Source organism: Peromyscus maniculatus, chromosome 7 (assembly GCF_049852395.1).
Source record: "Peromyscus maniculatus bairdii isolate BWxNUB_F1_BW_parent chromosome 7, HU_Pman_BW_mat_3.1, whole genome shotgun sequence".
NCBI lineage: Eukaryota > Metazoa > Chordata > Mammalia > Rodentia > Cricetidae > Peromyscus > Peromyscus maniculatus.
This window is the reverse complement of record NC_134858.1, coordinates 61,934,151-61,960,532: the sequence shown is the minus strand read 5'-3', so window position 1 is coordinate 61,960,532 and position 26,382 is coordinate 61,934,151. Positions and strand designations below refer to the sequence as shown.

Sequence of the window (26,382 nt, the reverse complement as noted above, 5' to 3'; positions counted from 1 at the left end):
TAGAAATCCGAGGGGATTTTCAAAGCAGCCACCTAGTGTCCCAGGTGTAAATCCAGAGAGAGAGAGAGAGAGAGAGAGAGAGAGAGAGAGAGAGAGAGAGAGAGGAAAGAGAGAACGCACAAGAAAGCGTAGCCGGCTAAAGCTTAAATGCAGCCACGTGTTCCCTCTTGTGCCGAGTCAAGGCTTGGGTCTGGCTTCCTTAAGCTCCGACCACGTGCGTTGGCTTTACAGACAGGGTCCTGTTCGGCAGGGCAGGTCTGAGTTGTTTGTAGCACCGGCTTTAGGCAAGCTGCTCACAGACCTAGGCCCGGGCTAGAAGTTGCTACCCGGACTAGGACGCCAGCAGCTCGGACTAAGAAGCCGATCGCCGCCGGCCGCCGTGTGCCGCCGCTGCCGCCGCCGCCGCCGCCGCCGCCGCCGCGGGCCGCCTGCCGCCCTTGCGGGAAAGCGGACCTGCCGCCAAGCCAAGCAGTTTTTAATGGATTCGCCCCACGTTGGGCGCCAGATGTAGATGTAACCAACCGTCTTATTAAATAAGAAACACAGAAACAATGTAAAAGAGAAAGCCGAGAGGTCAGAGCTCAGAGCTAAAATCTCACCCTTCCTCCTGCTGTCCCAGCTTCGCGAAAAAAGACCTACTTCCTCTCGGTTCGTATTTTTAAAGTATGGTGTTCTGCCTTCTCATTGGTTGTAAACCCAAACACATGACTGCCTCGTCACTGTCTGAATGTACAGCCCCCTAGGTCTTAAAGGCATATGTCTCCAATGCTGGCTGTATCCCTGAACACACAGAGATCTTATGGGATTAAAGGCGTGTGCCACCACCGCCACACTCTTGCTATGGCTCTAATAGCTCTGACCCTGAACACACAGATATCTATGGGATTAAAGGCGTGTGCCACCACCGCCACACTCTTGCTATGGCTCTAATAGCTCTGACCCCCAGACAACTTTATTTATTAACATACAATCAAATTAATATTTCAGTACAAATCAAAATAATATTTCAATACAATTAGATTACCACCACAGTTTGGTCCCATGTTTGGAAAGAAGCCAGCAAGGAAGGGGTCCCAGCAAGGACAGACCCCAAACTTTGATTTTTTTCCAGGTTCTGAATTTGGATGGCAAGGGTCTCGACAGGCAGCAATAGCTGTGACATAAGAGGTGAAGAGTTAAGCTGGGCAGTGGTGGTACACACCTTTAATCCCAGCACTTGGGAGACCAAGGCAGGTGGATCTCTGAGGCCAGCCTGGTCTACAGAGTGAGTTCTAGGACAGCCAGGGCTACACAGAGAAAACCTGTTGAGGGGGGGGGGCACTTTGCCTGAGGATGAGGAGCACTGGAGCTGGGGAGCTGGCTCAGTCAGTGGGAGCAGGCTTGCTGCAGTCACAGGGACCTCATTCCCAGCACCCATGGAAAAGCAGGGTATGTGGCACCTGTCAAAATCCCAGTGCTAGAGAGAGAGAGAGAGCACTTCCTAGAGCCCTGTGAGGCACATGTCACAGCGTTTATAACGTGGCCACTTTAAGATGCTACTTCTGGGGGTATCTTTATAGGGTAGCATTTAATTTTATTTGTTTTTGTTATTTTATTTTGAATAAATATCTATTATCTATGTCACAATATGTTGCCCAGGCTGCTCTCACACTCACAGCAATCCTCCTGCTTTAGCCCCCCTCAGTGCCAGGATCCCAGGTGTGCACCACCCCACCCCACCAAGTACGACCTTTCTCTAGAGTTCAATGCAAACACTCATGGGTTAGGCAAATGCTCTTGCAAGCTAAACCCGGCTCCTGCTAGCCGCTGTGACATTCTGACAGCAGCGTCACCTCTCGGTGCCCTCATCTGTCCAATCAGGGGGATTTGCAAGGCTGTCAGGAGGATTAAGCAAGATCAATGTGTGTGTAAGAGCCCAGCCCAGAACCTGCCACAGCATAAACGCTTAATAACACCTATCCCCTCCCTAGGTCAGTGTAGCCAAGGAGGAGCCGAAAGCAAACGTACTGGGATTGGGGACGAAAAGCAGAGCTGAGGGAAAGCCGTGCATTGGCTTAACCTCCCCACACCCTCCTCCTCCTCCTCCCGATCATCTGTAGCCTTAGCTGATATAACCTAGTGACCACTTAGTCCCCTTATACCTCATTCTACTCATTAAGCACTGTACGGGAAGAGATAGGAACTCCATCCTAGGGCCACCCTAGGGAATTGTCCCTCTGTTCCCTGCCACTCAACCCCACACGTATGGGACAACACCTGCCACATCTTCAGGCCTTGTTTGCCTGTTTTTTTCTATCTAGTCCTATGCCCTCTGAGGGCGGAAACTGTTGCTGTCTCCCTGGGGCAAGTTACCTCTTCAGCAGTACACAGGGCCAGCCTGGGAAGGCAGCAATCTGCTCGTAAGTCACTTCTGGACTGTCCCCCGGCCCCTTTGGCTGTGGTAGATTGTTGGGGGGTATTATTTTAAGGTGTTACTTTTGTTCGTGTTGCATTTGTTGAACTCTGTGAGGCTGTGTTACTGTACCTGTCTAAAACACCTGATGGTCTAATAAAGAGCTGAACAGTCAATAGTGAGGCAGGAGAAAGGATGGGTGGGGCTGGCAGGCAGAGAGAATAAATAGAAGGAGAACTCTGGGAGAGGAGAGATCTAGGAGTGAGAGGAGGAGGAGACCATCAGGGGCCAGCCACCCAGCAAGGAGTAAGAAGTAAAGAAAGATATACAAGGGCTGGAGAGATGGCTCAGTGGTTAAGAGCACTGGCTGCTCTTCCAGAGGTCCTGAGTTCAATTCCCAGCAACCACATGGTGGCTCACAGCCATCTGTAATGAGATCTGGTGCCCTCTTCTGGCACACAGACAGAACACTGTATACATAATAAATAAAAAATTTAGCCGGGTGGTGGTGGTGCACGCCTTTAATCCCAGCACTGGGGAGGCAGAGGCAGCCGGATCTCTGTGAGTTCGAGGCCAGCCTGGGCTACCAAGTGAGTCCCAGGAAAGGCGCAAAGCTACACAGAGAAACCCTGTCTCGAAAAACCAAAAAAAAAAAAAAAAAAAAAAAGAAAGAAAAAAAAGGGCTACAGATGTAACTTTTAAAAAAAAAAGTATACAAAAATAGAGAAAGGTAAAAGCCCAGAGGCAAATGATAGGCCGGTTCATTTAAAGTTAAGAAAAGCTGGGAAGAAACAGGCCAAGCTAAGGCCAGGCATTCATAATTAAGAATAAGCTTCCATGTGTGATTTATTTGGGAGCTGGGTGGCGGGCCCTCAGAAAAGTGAAAACAACAAACAACAGCAGATATCAGAAGTTTGGAACGGAGCACAGAGTGGTCTACCCTGCTAGTCTTTGTTAATCAAATTGCACTTGTGTGCGGAGCGGAGCGGGCCTGCTCCTTTGTAGCTCTGCCTGGGTGCCCTCCCCAGAGAGAGGTTGCTTTGGGGAAACTGTCCCTCCTGAGATCCATGTCTTGCAAGGCTCTGTTACCCAGGGCTGAAACACACACAATGTGGAAGAGAGGAGACACCGTGGTGATTTCCTCGGCAGCGGCAACCGCTACGCGGAAGGAGACCACGCCACATGTTCAGTAGTTGATCGTTAGCAGAAAGCTGGTGCCGCTGCACTTTGCTGGGCCCAGATTTCTTTTGCTGACAAGGCAGTGTGTGTCATCTGTGCTCCTGCACTCCAAGAAACAACGTGGTTTGTCTTGGTAATTAATGGAACGCATGCAGTCACCCAGGACTGTCAGCTGCCAGACTAAATGAGCCCCATAGGGCCCAGGCGGGTGCTGGTCTCAGAACACACAGCTCAAACCAGATCTGGTCCTCTGTTCTCCTGAGGCCCCTGCTTCTCCAGGCTCTGGGTTGTGGGCGCAGGAAGCTGTGTCTTCTCTGAGCTTTTAGCAAGATGCCTTAGTCACTAACACACAGGGCGTGATGACGTCTACTGTGTGTCCTGGGTGAGCAGGCCTGTGTTTGTTTATTCAGGGGTTCTCACGGACCCTAACAGCACCTGTCCCATGTGTAAAATAAATTTTGTTGCCAGGCGGTGGTGGCGCATGCCTTTAATCCCAGCACTCGGGAGGCAGAGCCAGGCGGATCTCTGTGAGTTCGAGGCCAGCCTGGGCTACAGAGTGAGTTCCAGGAAAGGCACAAAGCTACACAGAGAAACCCTGTCTCGAAAAACCAAAAAAAAAAATAAAATAAAATAAATAAATAAATAAATTTTGTTCTGTTGAATCAAAAAGTGACCAAGAATTACGGTTGGATCCAATACAGACACCCCAGGGTTTCACATGGCTGGTTCCTTCCTGGCTTTCAAGTCTCAACTCGTGTCCCCTCCCCATGGAGACCCTGCACCCACTTCAGTCACTCCATCCCATCACTCTGTTAGTGTCCCCTCAACGCTCACTGTCTAAAGTGATCATCTTTTGGTATATAAGCATGCAGAGAGTCGCCTGTTTTCCTCACGGAAAGGAATAGCCATGGAAACACACACTGCCTTCATCTGTTCACTGCTGTAACAAAGCATGGGCACACAGAACGGGACACAGACTCACAAATAAGTGAGTGTCAGGGCTGGGAGGCTGAGTCCGTACAGTGCTCACCGTCCAAGCACCAGAGTCTGAGCTCAATGCCCAGTGTCCACGTAGAAAGCTGGATACATGGCTCATTTTTGTAATCACAGTGCTGGGGAGTGGAGACAGGTGGATCCCTGAGGCTCACTGGCCAGTCAGACTAGCCTTCTTGGTAGGCTTTAAGCCAATGAGAGATCCTGTCTCAAAAACAAAAACAAAAAAAAACGAGGTGGAGGATTCGGAGATAGCTCCATGGTTAAGAGTACATGATGCTCAGCTGGGCGGCGGTGGTGGCGCACGCCTTTAATCCCAGCACTCGGGAGGCAGAGCCAGGCGGATCTCTGTGAGTTCGAGGCCAGCCTGGGCTACCAAGTGAGCTCCAGGAAAGGCGCAAAGCTACACAGAGAAACCGTCTCTCGAAAAACCAAAAACAAAAAAAAAAAAAACAAAAAAAAAAAAAAAAAAAAAAACCAAGAGTACATGATGCCCTTCTGTAGGATCCAAGTTCAGTTCCCAGCACCCATGTCAGGTAGCTTACAACCACCTGTGACTCCAGTTTCAGGTGATCCGACGCCCTCTTCTGGCCTTGAGATGATTTAAATGAGACAGGCCCCCAATGATAAATAAGTTTGAAGGCTTGGTTCCCAGTCGGTGAATTGTTTGGGAAGGATTCGGAGGTGGGTGTGGCCTTGCTGGAGGAGGTGTGTCACTGGGCTCTGGGGTTTCAAAAGCCCACGCCATTCCCTGTTTCCTCTCTCTCTCTCTGCTTCATGTTTGTGGATCACATAGATGTAAGCTCTCAGCTACTGCTCCAGCACTGTTTCTGCCATGCAGCCTACCACGATGATCATGGACTCTACTACCCACTGGACCCATGAGCCCCCAATTCAATGCTTTCTTTTATAAGTGTCCTGGTCATTGTATCTTATCACAGCAATAGGACAGTAGCTGAGGCAGACCTCCACAGGTACCTGCCCAAACTCGGCAAACACTCACACGGATACACACACACACACACACACACACACACACACACACACACACACACACACTCACTCATATACACAGACACATACATACACAAGTATAATTTTTTAATCTAAAAAAATAAACAAGATGGACTTCTGGCCTCTGCATGGACATGTGCACACATGCAAACTGTACCTATACTATACTCACAGGTGCACACACAGACAAAAAGGTATGGGTCACAGTGTGCAAATTAGCAGCTGTGGTCCCAAGTAGTGAGTGCTGGATGACTGAAGGGATGGTGCATTGTGGCTGCAGGTTGCTCAGCCTCAACCTGCTCCCTGCAGCCACGTGGAAGACCTTGGAGGCAGCTCACTTTGGAGGATCAGCCTTGAGGCCCGAGAGGCGGACTGGTTCACCTCAGCATTGTCCTGGCACCTCATCTTCCCGACTTTCTGTCACCCCACTGTCTCCAGGTCCTGTGTCTCTCCCTTGCCCTATCGGCCCCTTGATTTAAGGTGGCGACTTTTCCAAAGGAACAGCAGAACCTTAATAAGAAACCGGCCAGGGCTGATGGATGGCAGAAAGTTGGCACCAGCCTCAAGGTCGGAAGGAGTTATTTTAAACTATTCAGATTTACTAGGGGGGAGCAAGTCAGAGGAGGATTTAGGGGCTTGCCTCCTAGCAAGACATGTGGCCGTGTCCCCGAGCAATCTAAGACCGACGCTTCCCCTGCTATCCACCTCCACCGCTGTCTGTTCTGCCACCTGAGATGGATGGCCAGGCCTCTGGCATGAGGAATTTATTGGGAGCTGGTCAAATAAATTTGCAGCCTGGGATTTGAGCAGGCCTTTGCCCCCCTTCCTTCCTGCCTGAGGATGGACGGTGGAATGGGCTGGCCCCGAGAGGCTGTGCTTTTCCTGGGCAGGCAAGTTATCTCCAATTTCCTGCATCCTGGAGGAGCCAGCTCTTCTTAGTGCCCATGATTAATGAGACCCCCTCTCCACTCCATTATCTCACCCTGGGTGCTGCTGTCCAGGGAGTTTTGAACTCTTCCAGCCTCTGCGTTCAGGTTAGAGAGGCAGGACGCCTACTTCATTTTCCTCCATTCAAACCAAGGCTCTCTGGAACTCCAGCTTCATCTCCTTTCCAGAATCTTCAGTGAAGTCTCTCTATCCTTCAAGGCTCAGCTTGGTGCTCACCTCCTCTAGAGAGTTCTCCAATGAGACATGCATTCTGAATCTTGGCTTTTTCTTTGCAACACGAATGTTGACTTGTGTGTTTGAGTGTGCACATGCATGTGGGAGGGGGTATTTGTCTGAGGGGTGTGTGTACACATGTGCAGGTAAGCATGTGGAGGTCAGGGGTTAGCTTCAGGAGGCATCCTCAGAAGTTGCCCACCTTGTTTTTCAGATAGAATCTCTCACTGGGACCTAGGGCTCACCATTAGGCAAGGCTGCCTGGCCAGTGAGTCCCAGGATCCTCCTGTCTCTAGCCCACTGGGGCTGGGATTAGAACTGTGCCCCACCACGTCCACCTTGTCACGTGGGTACTGGGAAGCCGAACTCAGGTCCTAGTGCTTGCGTGGCAAGCACTTGACTGACAGCCGGCTCCCCAGCCTGTCCATCTGCTTTTGATGGCACTGATGGGTGGGCAGCTGCGCCCTTTTTGAGTCCCAAAGTTGTAACAGTGCCCCCACCTTCCTGCCAATCAGCCCGTAACAGGTACTCAATTAGCTCTTGCTGAACTAAACAAAATAAACACCTGAGGCTGAGCAAAAATTAACACATTTCTCCCCACCCCACTGGTCCATATGTGCTTGGGTGCCCCCAAAAGAGGTGGCAATGACCCCCTTTTTGCATAAGAATACTTTGATGAGGTTTAGAGAAAATAAATAGAACACTATGTCCACCCAACCAATCTGAACATTGCCCTTTCTGCTACTGCTGTTATTTCAGATGTAAAACATCACACAGCCGGATGTGCTCATTCTAGGTCTCTCCCTATCCATCCACTCCCGCCCCAGGGAACCCACGCCTGACTTATTGTTCATTATTTCCACGTCTGTTTTTACACACTTACAACATATGCATATGCCCATAAATAACACATTCATTATTTTGTACGCTTTTAAACTTGCGTAAGTGATACTGGATGTTATGTATGTAGCCCTCTGCACCTGGCTTTTTCTCTACCCACTGTGATATATTTGAGATTCATCCAGGCAGACAGACAGAGCACAACTTCATTCATTTTAACTGCTGTGGAGATTCCTTTGTGGGAATATATTACAATTTATCCATTTCCCTCTTAAGGGACCTCTGTGTTGTGAGCGGCTTTTCCCCATTACCAATGATGATTCAGGGCTCTGCATGCCAGAGACGTCCCTGGAGCAAACTGTGGGTGGGAACCCGGAGGAAAGTCATGAAATCAATACAATAGGTCAAAGCTATCACTTTAAAAAATTAATTAGAAGAGATTTAAAAATATCAGTGGGTGTATATGTGTGTGCTGGGACACACTATGGAACTGTTTATTAATCTAGACTGTGGTAGGAAGGGGTTTGCAATACCTGGTACTGTGGGGTGGATATTTTTTGCTATCTTTGCTTAAAATTACCAATTGCTCCCTAAATTATATTGCCAGATTCACACTCTCACCACTTCATCCTTTCTAGAACTACAATTTTTTTCACTTATTTATTTGTGTGTGTGTGTGTGTGTGTGTGTGTGTGTGTGTGTGTGAGAGAGAGAGAGAGAGAGAGAGAGAGAGAGAGAGAGAGAGAGAGAGAGAGAGAGGCAGAGAGAGAGAACTTGCCATGGTGTACGTGTGAAGGTCAGAGGCCAACTTCCAGGAGTTGGTACCTACCTTACTAAGGAAGATTCCCTAACCACCCATATGGCAGAAGGAAAGACCCAACCCCCACAAGTTGTCTCCTAACCTCCATGGCTGCGCTGTGGCACATGTGCCCACATACTTACACTCACACACATGCACAGACAAATAAATGTAATAAAACTTAAAGAAGAGGAAAAGATACCCCGTTTAGACAGGGAAACCAGAAAGGAGGTATTTTTCTTGCAAAAAGAACAGTGGGTTTAAGGAAGGATTGCCTACAGGACTTTTAGAAAGTATGAGAAGCTTTGGCTCAGAATCACTTAGGTCCAGTATCCTAAAAAGCAAGTGCGAGTCCCCAGCAAGTAGCCCTGAGCCTCTTGACCCTGATCATCCTTGGGAGCTCAGTGTCACACTGACTTTTCATGTTTCACTGATGGTCAAAAGAGTGTCTCATCTTGGGTCCTCCTGAAAGTTGGGCTCAGGGTGGAACCAGGTATACACCTCTGACAGTTTTGAGTGGGGTCCTTATACCCAGAACATAGCACAATGTTGCACACATAGAAGGTACTCAAGAGATGTCTACTGAATGTGGATGGATGGATGGATGGATGGATGGATGATGGATGGATGATGGATAGATGGATGATGGGTGGATGGATGGATGGATGGATGGATGGATGGATGGATGGATGATGGATAGATTGATGATGGGTGGATGGATGATGGATGGATGAATGATGGATGGATGATGGATAGATGGATGATGGGTGGATGGATGGGTGGGTGGATGGATGGATAATGGGTGGATGGATGGATGATGGGTGGATGGATGGATGATGGATAGATGGATGATGGATGGATGGTTGGGTGAATGGATGGATGAGTGGGTAGGTAGGTGGATGAATGAGTAAATGGGTGGGAGGATAGGTGGGTAGGTAGAGGGATGGATTTGTGGATGGATGGGTAGACAGAAAGATGTTCACATACAAGGAAAATGAATGAAAAGATTGACAGATGAGTAAATAGAATAATAGATGGATGGATACTCTGATACATAGTGGACAGGGGGATGTTTAGCTGAACTGACAGGGGAGGTGATGGGGCAGATGGATAGAAAGATGGATGCATCTTGACTGAAAAAAGCCCTAGTTGACTAGAACTGGTTTCAGCAGACTTCTCAAGCAGGCAATCAAACCTGGAATCCTGTCTTGCTGCTATAGCTCTGTTCATGAAGACATTTGTGAAAAATTCCAAGTGGTATAACTATAAGAAATAATTGCTTCTGATTGAGGCTGAGTTATTCTGGCCATAAAGCAGACATATTTTTATAACTTTATTAATTATTCAATTTGAGGCCTATTACCCAGACTCTCAGAATGGGCTTCCCTCATTAGGGGGTGACGGATTCTCCAGTTCTGCCCAGCCTCCACTAGTACAGCACTGTTAGGTGGTGGCTGGTCTGCCTAGGGTTCTCACAAGGTGTTAGGAGGTGGAGGTAGGGCTGAGGACAAGAGGCCAGCTGGGGGCAAGAGATGCCGGGGCGGGGCGGGGGGGGGGGCAGCAGGGCTATCCACAGGTGTCTGTCAATCACTGCCATCCAGTCTCCTTCCCTGGCCCAGCAGGAAGGCAGGAGGTATCAGGTTAACATGTGCCCACTGGGCCTTTCCAGGTCCACTCATCAACTCTTAATCATGGTGGCTCCCCCGTCCAAGCTGCTACCTACCCAATGCCAAGAGAGCTACCATATGTTCCTTGGTCACCTCTAGTCAGGCACAGGGGGGAGAGGACATGGCCCAGCTGGCCTGGAAGGACTGGCCAGGGCTACGGTACTCAGCAGCCTCTCTTCTTCCCCATACCCAGGTTCAGAATTGATCCCAGGTGCCTTGGAAGAAGAAGGAGTTGGGGTGTCCCACCAGGAAGCAAGGCAGACTCAACTGATGCAAAATGCACCCTCGGGAGCTGCCCCTGCCCGCTGAGGCACATTCAAGCTCTTGGACCTTGGTGTGAGAGCAGCACACCGTCTGGCCTGGCCTGGCACATTGGCCCGGCTCCCAGGCCTCCCTAGTGCCTTGGCAGTCTGTCCCATCTTGAGCATTGAAACCTCAGATTGTATCTTTCCTGTGGCTCTGGGTCTCTCCTTCCTGGTGTCTTTCCTTTCTCTCTAGCTACTAGTTTGAGCAGCTTCCTCTGAAGAACCCATGTGAGTCCAGCCTCATGGCATAGCCCTTAAGAAACTTGGCAGGAAAACTCTGGCAGATCAAGTAACAAACTGGTTTGCTTGCTTGCTTGTTTTCTTATTGAAGCCTCCTACAGAGCCAGACCCTCTCCCCCAGCCCTAGCATCACCACCACAGTGTTATCTCAGAGGGGTAGAGGGTGGGATCAGATGGAAGAGCAAGCCCACTGGATCTCACTTCACAGAGGGTCTGTATGTGCCAGACAGCATGGGTAACTCGGTGTTACAGGCACAAGTTAGACGTCAGCCCTGCTGTGGAGGAGGTCTCAAGGCAGCAGGTGAGGGAGAGTGAACCATACAATTCAACAGTGAGCATCAGGGTACTGAGGACCATGCCGGCTATGGGCACGGTGGACGCCGTTCTGGCTTCAGAACTGGCCACAGGCCAATGGATCAAGGGGAGATGAGAAAGAGATGAGTAATGAGATAGTGTGTACGGCAGCAAACATTAATCATTAAATTGACAGGATCTATCAATAGAGACACCTAGGAGATAACTTTCTATTTCTAGAGTAGACTCATGGGGGGGCGGGGTCCTACCCTACCTGTGGTGGAACCACTCCATGGACAAGGGCCCCAGAATGACTGGAGAGGAGAGAGCAAGCTGAGCCCCAGCATTCATCACTCTGCTTCCTGACTGTGGATGCAGTGTGAGCAGCCATCTCGATCATTTCCCATCATGCCTTCCCTACCATGATAAATTACGAGTCAGAATAAATACTTCCTTTATTCTTATTATTCGTTTTGCTTGTTTGTTTGTTTTTAGATAGGGTCTTTCTCCATAACCCTGGCTGTCCTGGAACTCACTCTGTAGACCAGGCTGGCCTCAAACTCAGAGATTCACCTGCCTCTGCCTCCCAAGGCATGTGCTACCATGCCTGGCCAAACCCTTCCTTTCTTTTCTTTCTTTTTCTTTTTTTTTTGTTTTTTTCTTCTCTTTTCTTTTCTTTTTTTTTCAAGACAGGGTTTCTCTGTGTATTTTTGGTGCCTGTCCTGGATCTCGCTCTGTAGACCAGGCTAGCCTCGAACTCACAGAGATCCACCACACCTCCAGAGTGCTGAGATTAAAGGTACGCGCCACCACCGCCCGGCACTTCCTTTCTTACGTTGTTTTTGCTGGTATTTTATCATAGCAACAAAGAAGCCAGTATCGGTGAGAATGAGGGGAAGCACAGTGGTGACCAGGTGGGAGTCCTGAGGGAGCCTGGAGGCCTGTGGAAGAGCTATGTACTTGTTACAGGCCATAGGGAGCAGGAAGTGACATGGCCCCTGTCCTGTTTTCACAGACTCCTCATTTCCCAAGTGTAGGGGGGACTAGAGAGAGGAGAGAGCCTGGAAAGAAGTACCAACTGAGATTCTGAGTGCTGTCTACAGAGATTAGCTCTAACCCTGCTCTGCCACCAGCCAGCCGTGTGCCCGCCCAGAGGTCTCAGTTTCCTTGTTTGAACGATGGGGAGGGCAGTGGCGAGGGGTTGAGACTGTACAGGGAGTAAGTTTTGAGTAGAGTTAGGAAGGCAGGCTACACAGGAGAGGAACCCGGTGCAGTCTCGGCCCCACGCAAAGCCTGACCCCTGCAGCAGAAACACATCTCACCCCTGCAGAGCAGCTGAGAGCCCTGGACCTCAGCATCCTTCCCCACAGAGCGCAGGTCCTGGTCCGCACTCACTAGCTGTGGAGGTGGGCTGTGTTCGTAGCCAGCTCCAGCCGCACACACTCAGGGCTGCATTTACTCCATCGCAGCGCCACCCTCCACCACAGCCCTCTTGGCAGAGAGGCCACGCTTCTCTTTTCCTCCCCGCTGGTGGATCCACCTGGCAGGCGCCCAGCTCAGTTGCTTCGTGATTCCTTCCCCTGAGTACCTCACTTCCCACACCACTCTGGAAGCATGGCCATGCATTCATGTGTACGGGGGAGAACTGTGTCCTTTACGAACCCCCCGAGGAGCCCAGGAGGGACGTGGGCACGGGCTGCCAGCCCCTCGTGACTACGCCAGCTAGGCTCCTGCCACTCGGCTCTGCATTTGTCACATCTGAGGCAGACTCCCCTCCCCCTCCCCCTCCCCAGTTCTCAAGGCTCCCTGTGTGTCGTTTATTAATTTTGTCTCAGGGAGCAGATGGCCAGAGCTGAGTCGAGTGGAATACACCCCCCTCTTTTTATCACCAAATATCCCGCCAACAGGCAACTCACGTGGATGAACTCTGGGTTGCCCAGTTTCTGGTACAATCAGGTACGTAAAGCCAACTTTCAGAATATGACCCATGACATGACTGATTCCACATCTTTCTGATTTGAGAGGAAGCAAAGGTGTGAGGGAAACCTAAGAAGCTTCTCCTGGTGAGCGGGGAACAGTGGCCTGGCACAACCCTCTGCCGACAGTCTGCCTTCTCAGGACCTGGTGGGGCTGGCACAGGCTAAGCCTGGCAGTTCTTCGTGGGGAGCAATGGGCTCTGGGAAGGGCTCCCTTCCTTCCCGGTATGTGTCACCCAGTACCACAACCTGGTCCCGAGACAGAGGAGGGATGGGAGTCTTCAGTCCTACATCCTGAGGTCTATGAGCCGTCCCCACCTGCCCCATCATCTGGCAGAAAACAGGGCAACCGCCATCTTCTTCCTCTCACTTCTCACCTCTCCAGAGAGCCACCCACAGGGAAAGGTGACTGTGTAAGGAACCAATCACATGTCCTCCAGGGCTTCCTGAGCACTGCCGCTGGGCCTGGGTATCCCCAAAAGAGAGAGGTTGGGACTGCGGGAAGGCTCATCCAGGAGGGGAGATGGTGCTCCTGTCGCCAGGGACTCAGGACAGGGCTGGGTCAGCTCTCAGCACCCTTGGGGGCTTCTTCAGGCTCCTCTCCAATACCAACCTTCCCATCCCTTTCACCGACATCCGTGTGCAAAGTGTCAGGAAGATGGCGATCACAGCACCCTGTGATAACAGCTAGAGGCTGAGGCTGAGGCTGAGGCTGAGGCTGAGGCTGTGAGTTTGAGGCCAACCTGGGCTACACAGCGATACCCTATTTCAAAAACCCCAAAAACAGATTCAGAGCTCTGACAACCCTCGGCTGGGGGACTCCAGGCCACTGCTTATCTCCTCTGGACGTGCTTTTAAAGAAGAGTCTGCTTCTAAAATGGGGAGCAGGGTGTACACTTGGCTTCTGCCTCCCTCTGCTTCTCATGACGGCTTTCTCAAACATGGGGGTTCCCTTCCCATAAAAGCCAGAGTCTGGGCTGGGGAGATCGCTCAGTGGGCAAAATGCTTACTGAACAAACGCGAAGACCAGAGCCAGATCTCCAGCACCCACATAAACGTTAGCAGACCACCTGTAATCTCAGTGCTCAGGAGTCAGAGGTGGGAACCTTAGGCAAGCTGGCTAGCTAGACCGGATAAACAGGTAAGGTCTGGGTTCAAGTGTGAGACCTTGCATCAATATATAAGGTAGAGAAAGATCAAGGAAGATGCTTCTAGCCTCCACACATGTGCTCACGCAGGCAAGTACATACACGTGTACATATATACCTGTGAAAGTGTGCACGCACACACACACAGAGCCAGAGTTTTTCTTCCCGTCTTTCGTGTTGTTGTTGGCTCTATGCTGGTAGTTCAGGCTTCCACTCAGGTTCTCTGAGGAGCCACACCCTCCTCCTCAATAGTGATACCCATCCCTGAACCCCCTGGCTCCACTGGCCCCTGGCAGGAGCTCAGTAATTATGCATCACATGGATGAAACTGTGAGAGGGAGCTCGTGGAGCGGCTGAGCTGTGGCCAGGCTGTGGTGTTGCTGTTCCATATTATAATTCTGGGGGGCCCTCAGCTCCTCCTGCTCACAGACCTTGACAAAGCACTTGCTGCCATCCACAGCTCCCTTCTGTTCCTGTCACAGTGGCTGCCTCAGCGTGGAGGGCTAACACAGGACCCACCATCCTGGGGAAGCCCCCGGGCCCAGCAGATGCTGGCAGAAGACAACCCAGGCTGGATCTGCAAGGGGCTATAAGCGAGGCAGAGCCAAGTGAGCAGCCGCAGGGGGTGATTGCTGTGAAACTCATTCATCTAGAGTTGCTCTAACCTTGAGAACACAGCAGCTCAGTGTAGCGAGAAACAGTCCAGGAGAGAGCCTTGGCTGCCCAGTGGCCCTGGACCCTCCGGACCCTGCTTGGGTTTGTGGGGAGAACCAGCCTATACCTGGGCCATCAAGAGCTCAGCCTTGCCTGAGAGGGCCTAGAAAGTGTCAAGAGGAGACCTCCAGGGTCCCCACGCCTCCCTATCCTGTCGAGGTTGAGAATGAAGAGAGAAGCAAGAAGCACAGGAGGGCTATGTCTTCATGGACAAGGCCAAGGAGACTCCCCAAGGGTCAGCAGGAAGGCCTCCTCCTCCCTACCACCGTGGCCATCAAGCTGGTGCTGGGATTTGATTCCTCCGAAGCAGCATCACACAACGCTAGAGTCTCATTTACAGATGAAACCACTGAGGCACCCCATGCCTCACCCTCTAGAGGGGGAAGGACTTGGCCAGGGCCACCCAGGCAGAGGAGGAGCCAGAAGAGGGTTCTCTTGCTCATGAGAGTGCAGGGCCTATTCCAGGGGCCACGATGCTTACCATCCCTCCCCTTGCCTGTGCCAGTGTGCTGCAGGGACACAGTGAAAGCAGAGACTGTGCTGAAGGCCGACAAGAATCCCCCAGATTCAGGGTCAGAAGGGGCATCGAGCCCTAACGCATAGCTGAAGCATCCTTGCTAATAGTCATCAGCCTGGGAGATCTCAGTCCGGACGCTCTTGGGCTTTCTTCCCTTTCTCCAGCTTCTCCACTAACCTCTTAGGGCCATGCCCCCTCTGGATGCCTGGTGGCTAGCCTCAAGCTCACTATGTCACCAAAAGATGACCTTGAACTCCTGATCTTGCTGCCTCCGCATCCTGTGTCATAGAGAATTACAGCAGTGTTCCACTGCGCCCAGCTGACGCATGCTGAGGGTCAAACCCAGGGCTCGGCAGACTAGGCAAGCACACTGCCAGCTGAACTCCGCCCCTGCCCTCCTGGGGGTGATTTTTGTTTTGTTTTTGTATTTGGGTTAGACGACATCACACTGAGCTTTGCTATGCGTTTGTAATGGTGGGCTCTTCTCTGCACTCTAACGTACCTGTTAGCCACCTTCTCTATTTCCTTGGAGTGATGTCTAGATGTCTGTTCAGGACCGCTGTCTTCTTCTTTCTGTTGTGTTTTTCACCTCTCTTTTGCCATGCTGGAATGTGAACCTAGGGCCTCACACATGCTAGGCGAGTACTCTTACCCCTGTGCTCTGTTCCCAACCTTTGCCTACTTTAAAGCCAGATAGATTAGACTTTTCTGTCCCACAGGAATTCTTTATATATTCTGACACTAGCCACTTACTAGATGTGAAAGCATTGTCCCCCATCCAGATGGCTCCACTTGACTCTGACTATAGTGACCTTTGACACGCGTATTTTTATGGTGCCATGAAACATGCCAGCTGCAAAAAAGTTCAATACTATGTATCCCCACTAAAATGAAGGACAGGGTAGTCAGAGTCGGAGAGAAAAGAGAATGGAGTTGGGTGTGGTGGCAGACACCTTTAATCCCAGCCCTCAGGAGGCAGAGCTGAAGACCAACCTCAATAGTGAGGCCCTGTCTCAATCCCCATCTATCCCCCCCAAAAAAAAAGAAAATGGAGAATGGGTGCTGCTAGGGGTTGGGAGTTGGGTTGGTTTGATGGCGTCAGAGTTTCAGCTGAGGAAGAGGAGAAGTCGTGGAGGTGGGTAGTGTTGATGAGTGTACAACCACATGACTGAACTGATGTCACGAAACTGTCTACAAAACTGGTTACCACAGTAAATCTTATGCCAAGCATATTTTAACCACAATTTGTTCAAGGACAGTTTGAGAAGCTGTGTGGCCAGGCAGGCCCCCAGCTAGCTCAGGAGCATGGGCATAGGTTGGAACTGGTAGGGGTTTTCCTTCCTTTCCTTTTTATAATTTTAGTTACAATTATGTTTGAAATAGTGTCTCGTATATCCCACACGGAACTCATTATGTTTGAGGAGGACTTTGAACTCCTGCTCCTCCTGCCTGTACCACCTGAGTGCTGGGATAACACACGTACCACCAGCCTGGCTTACTGCAGTGCTGGGGATAAACCCAGAATCCCATCCATGCTAGCCATGCATCCGGCCAACTGAACTACACCCCCAGCTCAGTGTTTTATTTCCATTTGCAAAATGAACCTAGAGCCACGTTGACCGCCATCATCATTCAAGGCAACACACTGGACTTGGCGGAGTTGGGCCCTGCTGCAGTCACTCCTCAGGGCAGCTGGGTAGTCCTGCCACCGAGAGCCCAGGATCCCAGAGCGGGGAGGAGCTTGCGAGGCAGTGGGCCACTGCTGGGCAGTTATTGCCACAGGTTTTCCATGCAAACAGAAGGGGAGCTCCGGGCAAGTTAAGATGCTGGGACCACTCCAGGATGACAGCCTCTTTCACACTGACCCCATCCACCTTTTCTGGGGATCCCTAAGACCAAACCCCAAATCCCATTCTATTGTCTAACAACCCAAACTGCAAAGCACCATGGGAACAGAGACATGGGGCCTAGGAAAGGCAATAATTAAATAATACAATGAAAGCTTAAACTTCCAAGTTAATTCTTGGGCATCATTTATAAAAGTTAACAGGGCATATTTAATTTAGGAATTGGCTCACGTCCTTCTCCTTACAGCTCAAACCTCATAAATGAAATATACTGGATCATTGCCCAGCACGGAAATAAAAGTTATGAATAATGTTTCTATCTCAATCATTGTCAGCGCTTTAATATTCCTAATTACTTTAAAAAGCAAGATATTCAATATAGGAAAACTTCTTTCCCCTTTTATCTCCACTTGTGAGCCTTGCGCAATTTAATAAGGGCCACTCTGTCGTCCTTATCCAGTATAAACTGACGTCCCGTCCACTCACGCTTTATTATTATATGGGACGCAGGTTTATGGCCAAGCACATGGTCACTCCATTTCCCCACATTGCTTAGTTGAAGAGCTCAGACAATCCATAGAGCTGGGCTGTCTACCTCCTTCCTTTACAGAGCAGAAAGAAATCAGTGATGGCCCTTAGAGAAATTAGTCAGTGGGGGTCTAAGTCTGCAAAAGCATAGAGAGTCCCCATCCCCACCTTGGAGCCAAATTTGTCTCCTCGAGGGCTGTCAGAATGATTAATCCTTCAATCCCTTGGCAGCTGCAAAAGGCAGGGCAGGGGCAGGTACCAGATGACGGATATTTACATCCTCCCCTGCCACTTCCGGGAATTTATCCCTAGAAGAAATTGGGCTGCTAAGGGGAGGAGGGAGAGACAGGTGCAAGAAGAATTGTTCCGACATTTTCATCCAGGACCCCAGGCCCTTCTTCACATATATATAATCCCATGATTTTGGAAAAAGTCTCCAAAATATTCTTGGAAGGTCTGTGCCAAAATTCACATAGAGGGGAAATCTGCAGGACAGTGACTTGTGGTCATGACTGTCTTTATGTCACTGGATGTGATCAACCATTGGTCACTTTAGAAACAGTGATGTTTCATCTAGGGGGTTGCCCAGATCCAGGGGGCATACATCGCACATGATGGACTTGCCAAGTGCTTGCTTGCTTGCTTTCTTGCTTGTTTGCTTCCTTCCTTCCTTCCTTCCTTCCAAGTCTCAGACTGCCTTTGAACTCACCAGGTATTTAGGATGGCCTTGAATTCCTGATCCTTTTGCTTCCACCCCCTAGTGCCAGTATTAAAGGCATGCACTGCCTCATGTAGTTTACATACACACTTAAATTTTATATTTTATTCAGTGTATGTGAGTGTGTGTGTGTGAGTGTGTGTGTGTGTGTGTGTGTGTGTGTGGGGTGTACATGCACACATGCAGGCATATGGTAGTCAGAAGATAACATGTCAGGGGTGGTTCTCTCCTTCCACCCTGTGGATTCTGGGGATCAGATTCAGGTTATCAAGCTTGCAGTGAACACCCTTACCCACTGAACCATCTCATTGGCTACACACACACACACACACACACACACACACACACACACACACACACACACACACTGTAGAACAGAGAAGTATCTGTGTGCAGCTCAGCTGCCCTGGGTAGGCTTCAAAGAACACACAGTACACACTGGGCGTGCGAGGCCAGAGAGTCAAACTCGGGCTCAGGGCAACATTCCCCCTGTGGTGGTCAGGTTCCTCTGCCCATGCTCTGAATTCTAAAGTTTTCATCAACCACAGGCCAAAGGAGTCTTAGGGCATATGTTGGCTTTGGGGTACATCCAGCCCTCTGCATCTGTGGTGCTAAAGAGTCAACCAATTGCAAATCAAAAGGGCCTTTAGTTGTTACTGATTTTTTTTTTTTTTTTTGAGATAGTCTCATGTGTTCCAGGCTGGCCTCAAACTCACTATGCAGCCAAGTATGATGTTGAACTCTGGATCCTCTCGTCTCTGTCTCTGGAGTGCTGGGGTCACAGTCTTTCACCAACATGCTCAGTTCACACAGTGCGGGGGATGAACACACAGTAGTAAGTGCCAGGCAAGCACCCTGCAGACTGAGTCCCAAGCCCAGCCCCATCTTGTACTTTCTAAACTGCGGAAAAACTCCCAGTTCTATGGTGAACAGGCCCAAAGGATCCGGTGAAAGGAAAGGATCAGAAACAACCTAAATGTCCACCCGCCAGGCCTGGTGAAATACACGCAGTAAACCACAGAATGAAAGTCTAGACGGCCATTAAAAATTTAAAAGAGATTAATGCTTATTGACAAGGACATGAGTGTACAACTTAGGGCTGAATTAAAGGAGTGTGTTTCTGGCTAGCACTCACATGTGGGATCCAGGTCCAGTGCTGTATACAAATGTCAGAGAAATGCCAGAGTTCCTACCATCCAAAGGTAGAGGTGAGCTGGGCTGTGACCTGGAATCTATGCTGTTGGTAAACTTTTTCTTTTTTCTTTTGTTTTGTTTTGTTTCTTTGTTTTTGTTTTTTTGTTTTGTTTTGTTTTGTTTTCCGAGACAGGTGCTGTGGGATGGTCTGTGTGTCAAATTGCTCTGATTGGTCAATAAATAAAACACTGATTGGCCAGTGGCCAGGCAGGAAGTAGGTGGGACAAGAAGAGAGGAGAATTCTGGGAAGCGGAAGGCTGAGGTAGAGACACTGCCAGCCACAGCCATGACAAGCCGCATGTGAAGACACCGGTAAGCCACAAGCCACGTGGCAAGGTATAGATTTATGGAAATGGATTAATTTAAGCTATAAGAACAGTTAGCAAGAAGCCTGTCATGGCCATACAGTTTGTAAGCAATAAAAGTCTCTGTGTTTACTTGGTTGGTGCCTGTCCTGGATCTCACTCTGTAGACCAGGCTGGCCTCGAACTCACAGAGATCTGCCTGGCTCTGCCTCCCGAGTTCTGGGATTAAAGGCCTAAACTTTTTCTTTTTAATGTGAACAGGTATAATTTAAAAATAAATGGGGAAAAAAATCCAAACCAAGTAAGCCTGCTGTTTCCTCCTGAAGCCAATCTGAGGCTTTCCCATCCCATGTACAGACCCAACCTGAGATCTCTAGGGATACATACTGTACCTGGAGAGACACTCCTCCCCGGGCCATGCAGAGCAGGGGGTGGGTGTCCAGCAACACAAGCAGGCCTGATGCTTAGATCACATCTGATCCTAAGTTGTGTTTTCCTACAGTGGTGTCTCAGAATCAAAGCTTATAAACACATTCTTCCTTCTCCTGAGAGCAACTATGTTCTCACATTGAAAACCTGTTTCAGGGGCTAGAAAGACAGCCCATTGGTTATGAACATTCGCTGCTCTTCCCGAGGATCTGAGCTCAGTTCCTAACACCCACCTTGTGCAGCTCACAGCTGCCTGTGACTCCAGCTCCAGGAGACTCAGTGCCTCAGGGCTCCATCAACACCTGCAGTCATGTGCACATACTCCTCACCCCCACATACACATAATTCAAAAAAGGAAAACCTATTTCAGCCCAAGGCTGTATTAACAAGGACTGAACACCCGGAAGGAAGACTACAATCATTAAGAGTTCAGGTCTATGGCTGGGAAGACGGTTCACGAGGCAAAAGAGCTTGCTGAGCAAGCCCGAGACTCTATCTGAGTTTTGAGTTCCAGCACCCACATGAAAAGGGGCGGTGCTGGAGAGATGACTCAGAGGTCAAGAGCACTGGCTGTTCTTGAGAGGTCCTTTGTTCAATTCCCAATAACTACATGGTGGTTTACAACCATGAATAATGAGATCTGATGCCTTCTCCTGGCATGCAGGCATGCATGCAGACAGAACACTGTATACATAATAAGCAAATAAATCTTAAAAAACAAAAAACAAAACAGGTGTGGCCACATTTAAGCCCTAGCACTGGCAGGGATGAGGCAGAGAGAGGAGGACTCCCTGGGGCTCACTGGCCAGGCAGCCCAGCTTACTTAGTGAGCTTCAGGTTCAGTGGGAGACCCTGCCTCAAAAAATAAGGGATAGTGATAGATGAAGAGACGCTCTGCTGACCTCTGGCCTCTACGCATGCCCATATGGGTAAATGCACCTGCAGAGTTCAGATTTGGAACCGAGGTTTTGGCTCCATCCTGGTCTCACCATTTACACGTGAGCTGTGTCTATGAGCATTTCTCCACACGGCTCTCTGTCCTGTCTTTTCCATCTGTAAATCAAGCCTAATCATTCCTCAGCATAGGGATGCTGTGAAGATGAAATAAGAGCAAGACAGTGTCCAGTTAATGGTCAAGTTCAACTGATGGTGGCGGTGATAGGAACAACACTGTTCTCTCTCAACACTGGTCAGAGCGAGCCTGCCATTATGTGCTTGGATGTAGGCATGATAATTTAAGGGAAATCAAGGCCCCAGGCTACAGGAAAAAGACAGATGGAGAGGCAGCCGAAATGATGTCCCAGAAGACATGACACATTTCAAAGAAGAAAAGGGGAGGAGATCAGTGGCCGTCCTGTAATACCCGAAGGGCTGAGCTGTGGGAGGAGCCCCTGTTTCTTCCATGCAGCCTCAATGGCTATCATCCTCTGATCTGGGGCGGCTCACTCCACATCCACAGCCTGTGGCCTTGTCCAGTGGGTTCCTTGGGAGAAATTTCAGACATGCCAAGAAAAAGATCACGGCAATCCATCAGCCTGCTTCGTCTTCACTGTGAGCAAGAACCAACCAGTAGGAACCAGAGAAATATTTCCACTGGGGAGAAGGGAAGATTTCCCAGCAGCCAAAATGAGCTTCCACAGGAAGTAGTGAGTGTCCTATCTCTAGAAGGATTCAAAGATGGGAAAGCTCCCAGCCAGGCATTTAGACTTCCGATGCTCTGAAGTGAGACTCTATGAATTCCCTTAATCTAAAACTATTTTCCCTCGAAATGAAGCTGGAGCCGCCTACCGAGGACTGCATAGAACATGGCCCACAGCGTCATGTGTTGAGGGGCTCTTCTCCCAGCTGGTGGCCCACAGCGTCATGTGTTGAGGGCTCTTCTTCCAGCTGGTGGCATTATTTTGAGAGTTGGTGGAAACTTTAGGAAGTGGAGACTAGTTGGAGGAAGTAGGATGACAGGGAGAGAGTCCATGGCAGGTCTCTTGTCCTTGGTCTCTTCCTCTCAACTCCCTCTTTCCTTCCTCCCTATTTGTCAGTCATGAGATAAAGAATCTCTTCCACACACATCAATCACCATGATGTTTAGCCAAGCAACCATGGGTTGAACTCTCTGAAACAGTGAGCTAAAATAAATCCATCCCCTCTCAGATGGTTTCTATCGGGTTTCGTCACGGCGATAATAAATCCAACTCATACAGAACCAGTCTTCTAGGACTTTCTTTGGCTTCAGTCGTATATGCCTTTGAGTAGATCCCAAAGAGCAAAGTCCTTTGAACCAGGGATGGTGGCCCTCAGCTTATCAGGAGGATTTAGGGGGTAGGGGGCAAGCTGTAGGTTTGACCAGCCCCCAAGTGTGATGAGACAGAGGTTGAATCAGCCTCATGTTATTCTATGAAGTAACCCTGGTATTTGGTAAACTCACTGTGGTGCAAGGCCTGCTCAACACACTGTCGAATTCCATTCCTCAAAGGCCACCAGAGGGCAGATCAGACAAGACAAAGATAGTGTCTGAAAGGCCCCCAGACCCACCTGTCCACACAGCCCCAAGCCAGCTGTGCTAAGCGCACAGCCGGAGAGAGACTGAGGCCTCATCCCCTCCTTCACGGGCCACCCCCGTTCTTGGGAAGAGGTGGCAGCAGCAGCTAGCAAGGTCACCCAGAAGGGTCACCCACTCCAGTCAGATGTTTCTTCCCCGAAGATCCTCTGTTAGCAAAATCACACTAAACTGAACATGGACGGGGGTCATGCCCTCGGACGTTTCTCCCATTGTGCTTCCTGGACTTCAGGTCCACAGAAAACTGTTTTAACACTAACACACACATCCTTCAGGGGCACTCTTCCTTGTCCGGCCTTCCTTCTCAGCCACAGCCTTTCTTTAAGGCAGTGGAGTGGGGTAGGAAAAGGAGGCTGTGAAGCTATTTAGAGGTTCCCCACACATTACAGAGGGGCTCTGGGAAGCTCCAAGCAGATATGGACCCCTCCACCAAGCCAGGAGCATGCCCGAGACTTTACACAAAAACCACTCATCCCATGCCTTCCTTTGGCTGGCATTTTCTCATGCCCTGGCTAGACAAAGACGTAGGTACCATGCATCAAATCTGCCTATCAAAAGACCACAGCTAGGTTTGCCCGACCCAGCAGAGGGCTGGAGAGGGCGTACACACTGTCAGGCTAATGTGTGTCAAAACCCAGCAAGCCTCTCCCTAAGGTGTTACAACATCCCAGCCTCTACAGGACAGAGGACACAGGGGTGGCTACCCAAGGCTTGAAAACAGTGGGACTTAGGCCTCTAATGGCTTGGCCTATGTATGGTTTCACTCAAGTCACCATGAAAAAGGTCTATCTCAGCTCAAAGCAGGAAGAAAATGGGGCTCCAGGGCTAGTCAAAGCCTCTGAAAAAGCCAGCAGGACCACAGCATTAAACAGTTGTTGATGGGTTACAGAACGCACCTGTGGAAGGGGGTCATCTGAGACTACCAGAGGGAGAGGAGGTGGAGGAGGATTCATCTCCAGCTGTACTCTTGGCAGTGAGTTTCTTAAGCTTTGCCTGATATATCCCTCCTCTAGGGGACGAGCGCCACAATAAAGATAACATCTCACGTGGCTGTGGGTCACTGGGTCATCCACAGGTGTACCTGACTCCTTACCAGTCAGGTTTCTCTGAGAAATGGGCATTCTCTATGCATGGAGATACAGGAACAGTGTCCTGCCCCTAGGGGTATCCCCTTCTCCTACTACTGGGGACACAGAGATATCCTGGTAGCTGCCAACCTCATGTACCAGCCCCTTGTACACCCATGGGCACCGGTGAAACTGAGTCTCTGAACCAACCAAGCCGAGGACCAGGCCTAATGATCACCTGGGTATGTACACAGGCACACACATCACCTCAAGTTCATCTCAGTCCTCAAAGATCATATATAGAGGTGGGTCATCAAAAGAAAACTGTACAAATGACCCCACAACTCTCGACATTTACAATCCTCAAGACCCCATGAACCATCTCCCCATCCCGCTAGAGCCCTTGACCCCAGCCAACGCTGTCACACACGAACTGTGTCTGGCATCTTCCTGACATCCAAAGTCGTCTCCACCGGACACAGGAATGAACTTGCATACGCCACCACCCCTTCGCATGTCAGAACCGTGGGCCACTGGTACCCAAAGGCCCGGACTCACCGCTGGAGCAGTCAGGGCCTCCCCATCCAGGCTCACAGTGGCAGGTATCTGGGGAAACGCAGCGGCCATGCATACATTCCTCGGTGCACAGGGCTGCGGGTGAGAGGGGAGAAAAGCAGACAGTGAGAACCAACCATCTGGGCACAAAGCAGAAGCCACTTCGTCATGGGTCCCTGGTCCCAAGGATGCTCCAAACGTACCTTTGGCTTGGGGGATAAAAATCAAACTTAATAAGACTTGAGTTGTTTAACTCAAAATGTGTCTGGCAAAAGGGTCTATCTCAGCCTCAGCCTCACTTCCTGAAACTAAACCCTAGCCTGAGACAGGGCAGCCTTGGCTTTTTGGTAATATCGCCTTCAGGTACTAGAGATGTAACTCAGCTGACAGAATCCCCAGTACCTCATAAATCATGTGTGGTGTCACACACTAATCCCAGCACTAAGGAGGTAGAGGAAGGAAGAACAAGAGCTTAGGGTCATCCTCAGCTACATTGTGAGTTGGAAGCTAGTCTGATTACCTTAAAAAGATAATCTCCTACAGGCTGATGTAGTGATAAATGCCTGTGAGACTCAGGAGTGAGAAGTTAGAGGATCAAGATGAACTTGAGGCCAGTCTGGGCTGCCTAGAGAGAAACCCTGTCTCAGAGAGAGAAACAGAGACAGACAGAGACAACGACAGAGAAACAGAGAGGAGAAAGAAAAAGGGAAAACTGGGGTGGAATGGTGGGGAGGGAGTGGCTGGAGAGATGGCTCAGTGGTTAAGAGCACTGGCTGCTCTTCCAGAGGACTCGGGTTCAGTTCCCAGCACCCACATCTGGCAACTCACAACAACATTGTAACTCCAGTTCCAGGGGACCCAAGGCCCTCTGGCCTCCACCGGCATTCACATCCATGAGGCATATGCTCACATACATACATGCACACATGACCAAAAGGAAAATAAATCGAAGACTATAAAGACTCCAGTGTTGGATTTGTGGAGCTCATACACAAGCCGAGCCCCCCATGACACTCCCAAACTCCTGCCGCACCTGCTCGCCAAACCTGCCCCCTCCATCTTTGGCCGGCCCCAGGTTCTCCTCGCTAAAGCCCCTCCTGTGGCAGGCTGCCTGGCAAGTACAGACACCGTGCCCCCACCTTCCTAGCCCCCCCCACCTTCCTGCCCCCCCTCCTCAAACATCCCTATTTTGGGGTTCTCAAATGTCAGCAAATCTGCAAAGTATACAAATGCTGAGGGGGAAAAGCAACAGCTAATTATAAGAAAGTAATTAAGAGAGACATCAACGATGATGATAATTGTAATTAGAAAGCGCCTGGCAATTTCTTATCACGCAGTCAAATGCTACAGCCCCGGAGCCGCCGGGCTAGGCAATGAGCGGTTTCCGTCCACCGCCCCAGCACTGAGCAGTCTATTGACAGCCGGTGTGAGGAAGGGAGATTACGGCTCTCTCCTTTCGATAGAATCCACATTTTCCAAGGTCACCCTTTGCTCCCCCAGAGATCTGCCCCACCACCTAATCCATCAGCCCAGAATTACAGAAACCCCCACATGCTACCCCCACTAATTTTGCAGGCCCGGGAAATCAGCAGTTATCATCAACCCTGTCAATCTCCCGGGTGGGCTTGAGATAAAGGGCTTTTACTCGGAAAGCAGAGAGAATTCATCTTGCTGTCTGTTGCTGGCCTGGGCTGAGGAGCAGGTAGCCTCCCTGGGTGAGTCTGGAGGGCTGCCACTGACCTGCCGCTTGGCCTAGATGCTAACTTGTGTGACAATGGGCCTTGTGATCGTTGGTGTGGGGTCTTCTAGGCTCCCCTAATGCATATGCTGGCCCTGGAGCTAATGCTCCTATAGTTACTCCCCTAGCTCTGTCTAGGTCCCCAGGCAGGGAAGACACCGGGAGAGCCACTTCAGGTGGCCCACAGGTCAGAGGTCTGTAATCAGCC

The 26,382-nt window shown here is 50.1% G+C and overlaps 1 protein-coding gene across 26 annotated transcripts in view; it reads right to left on the bottom strand.

Moving 5' to 3' along the window:
- Positions 1–26,382, bottom strand: part of Megf11 (multiple EGF like domains 11) — a 337,954-nt gene that overhangs the window by 158,563 nt on the left and 153,009 nt on the right. For all 26 annotated transcript variants that reach the window (XM_076576504.1, XM_076576500.1, XM_076576505.1 and 23 more), the window contains one exon: positions 24,440–24,532. In XM_076576504.1, the coding sequence (XP_076432619.1) occupies positions 24,440–24,532 (93 nt within the window). The remainder of the gene's footprint in view (positions 1–24,439; positions 24,533–26,382) is intronic.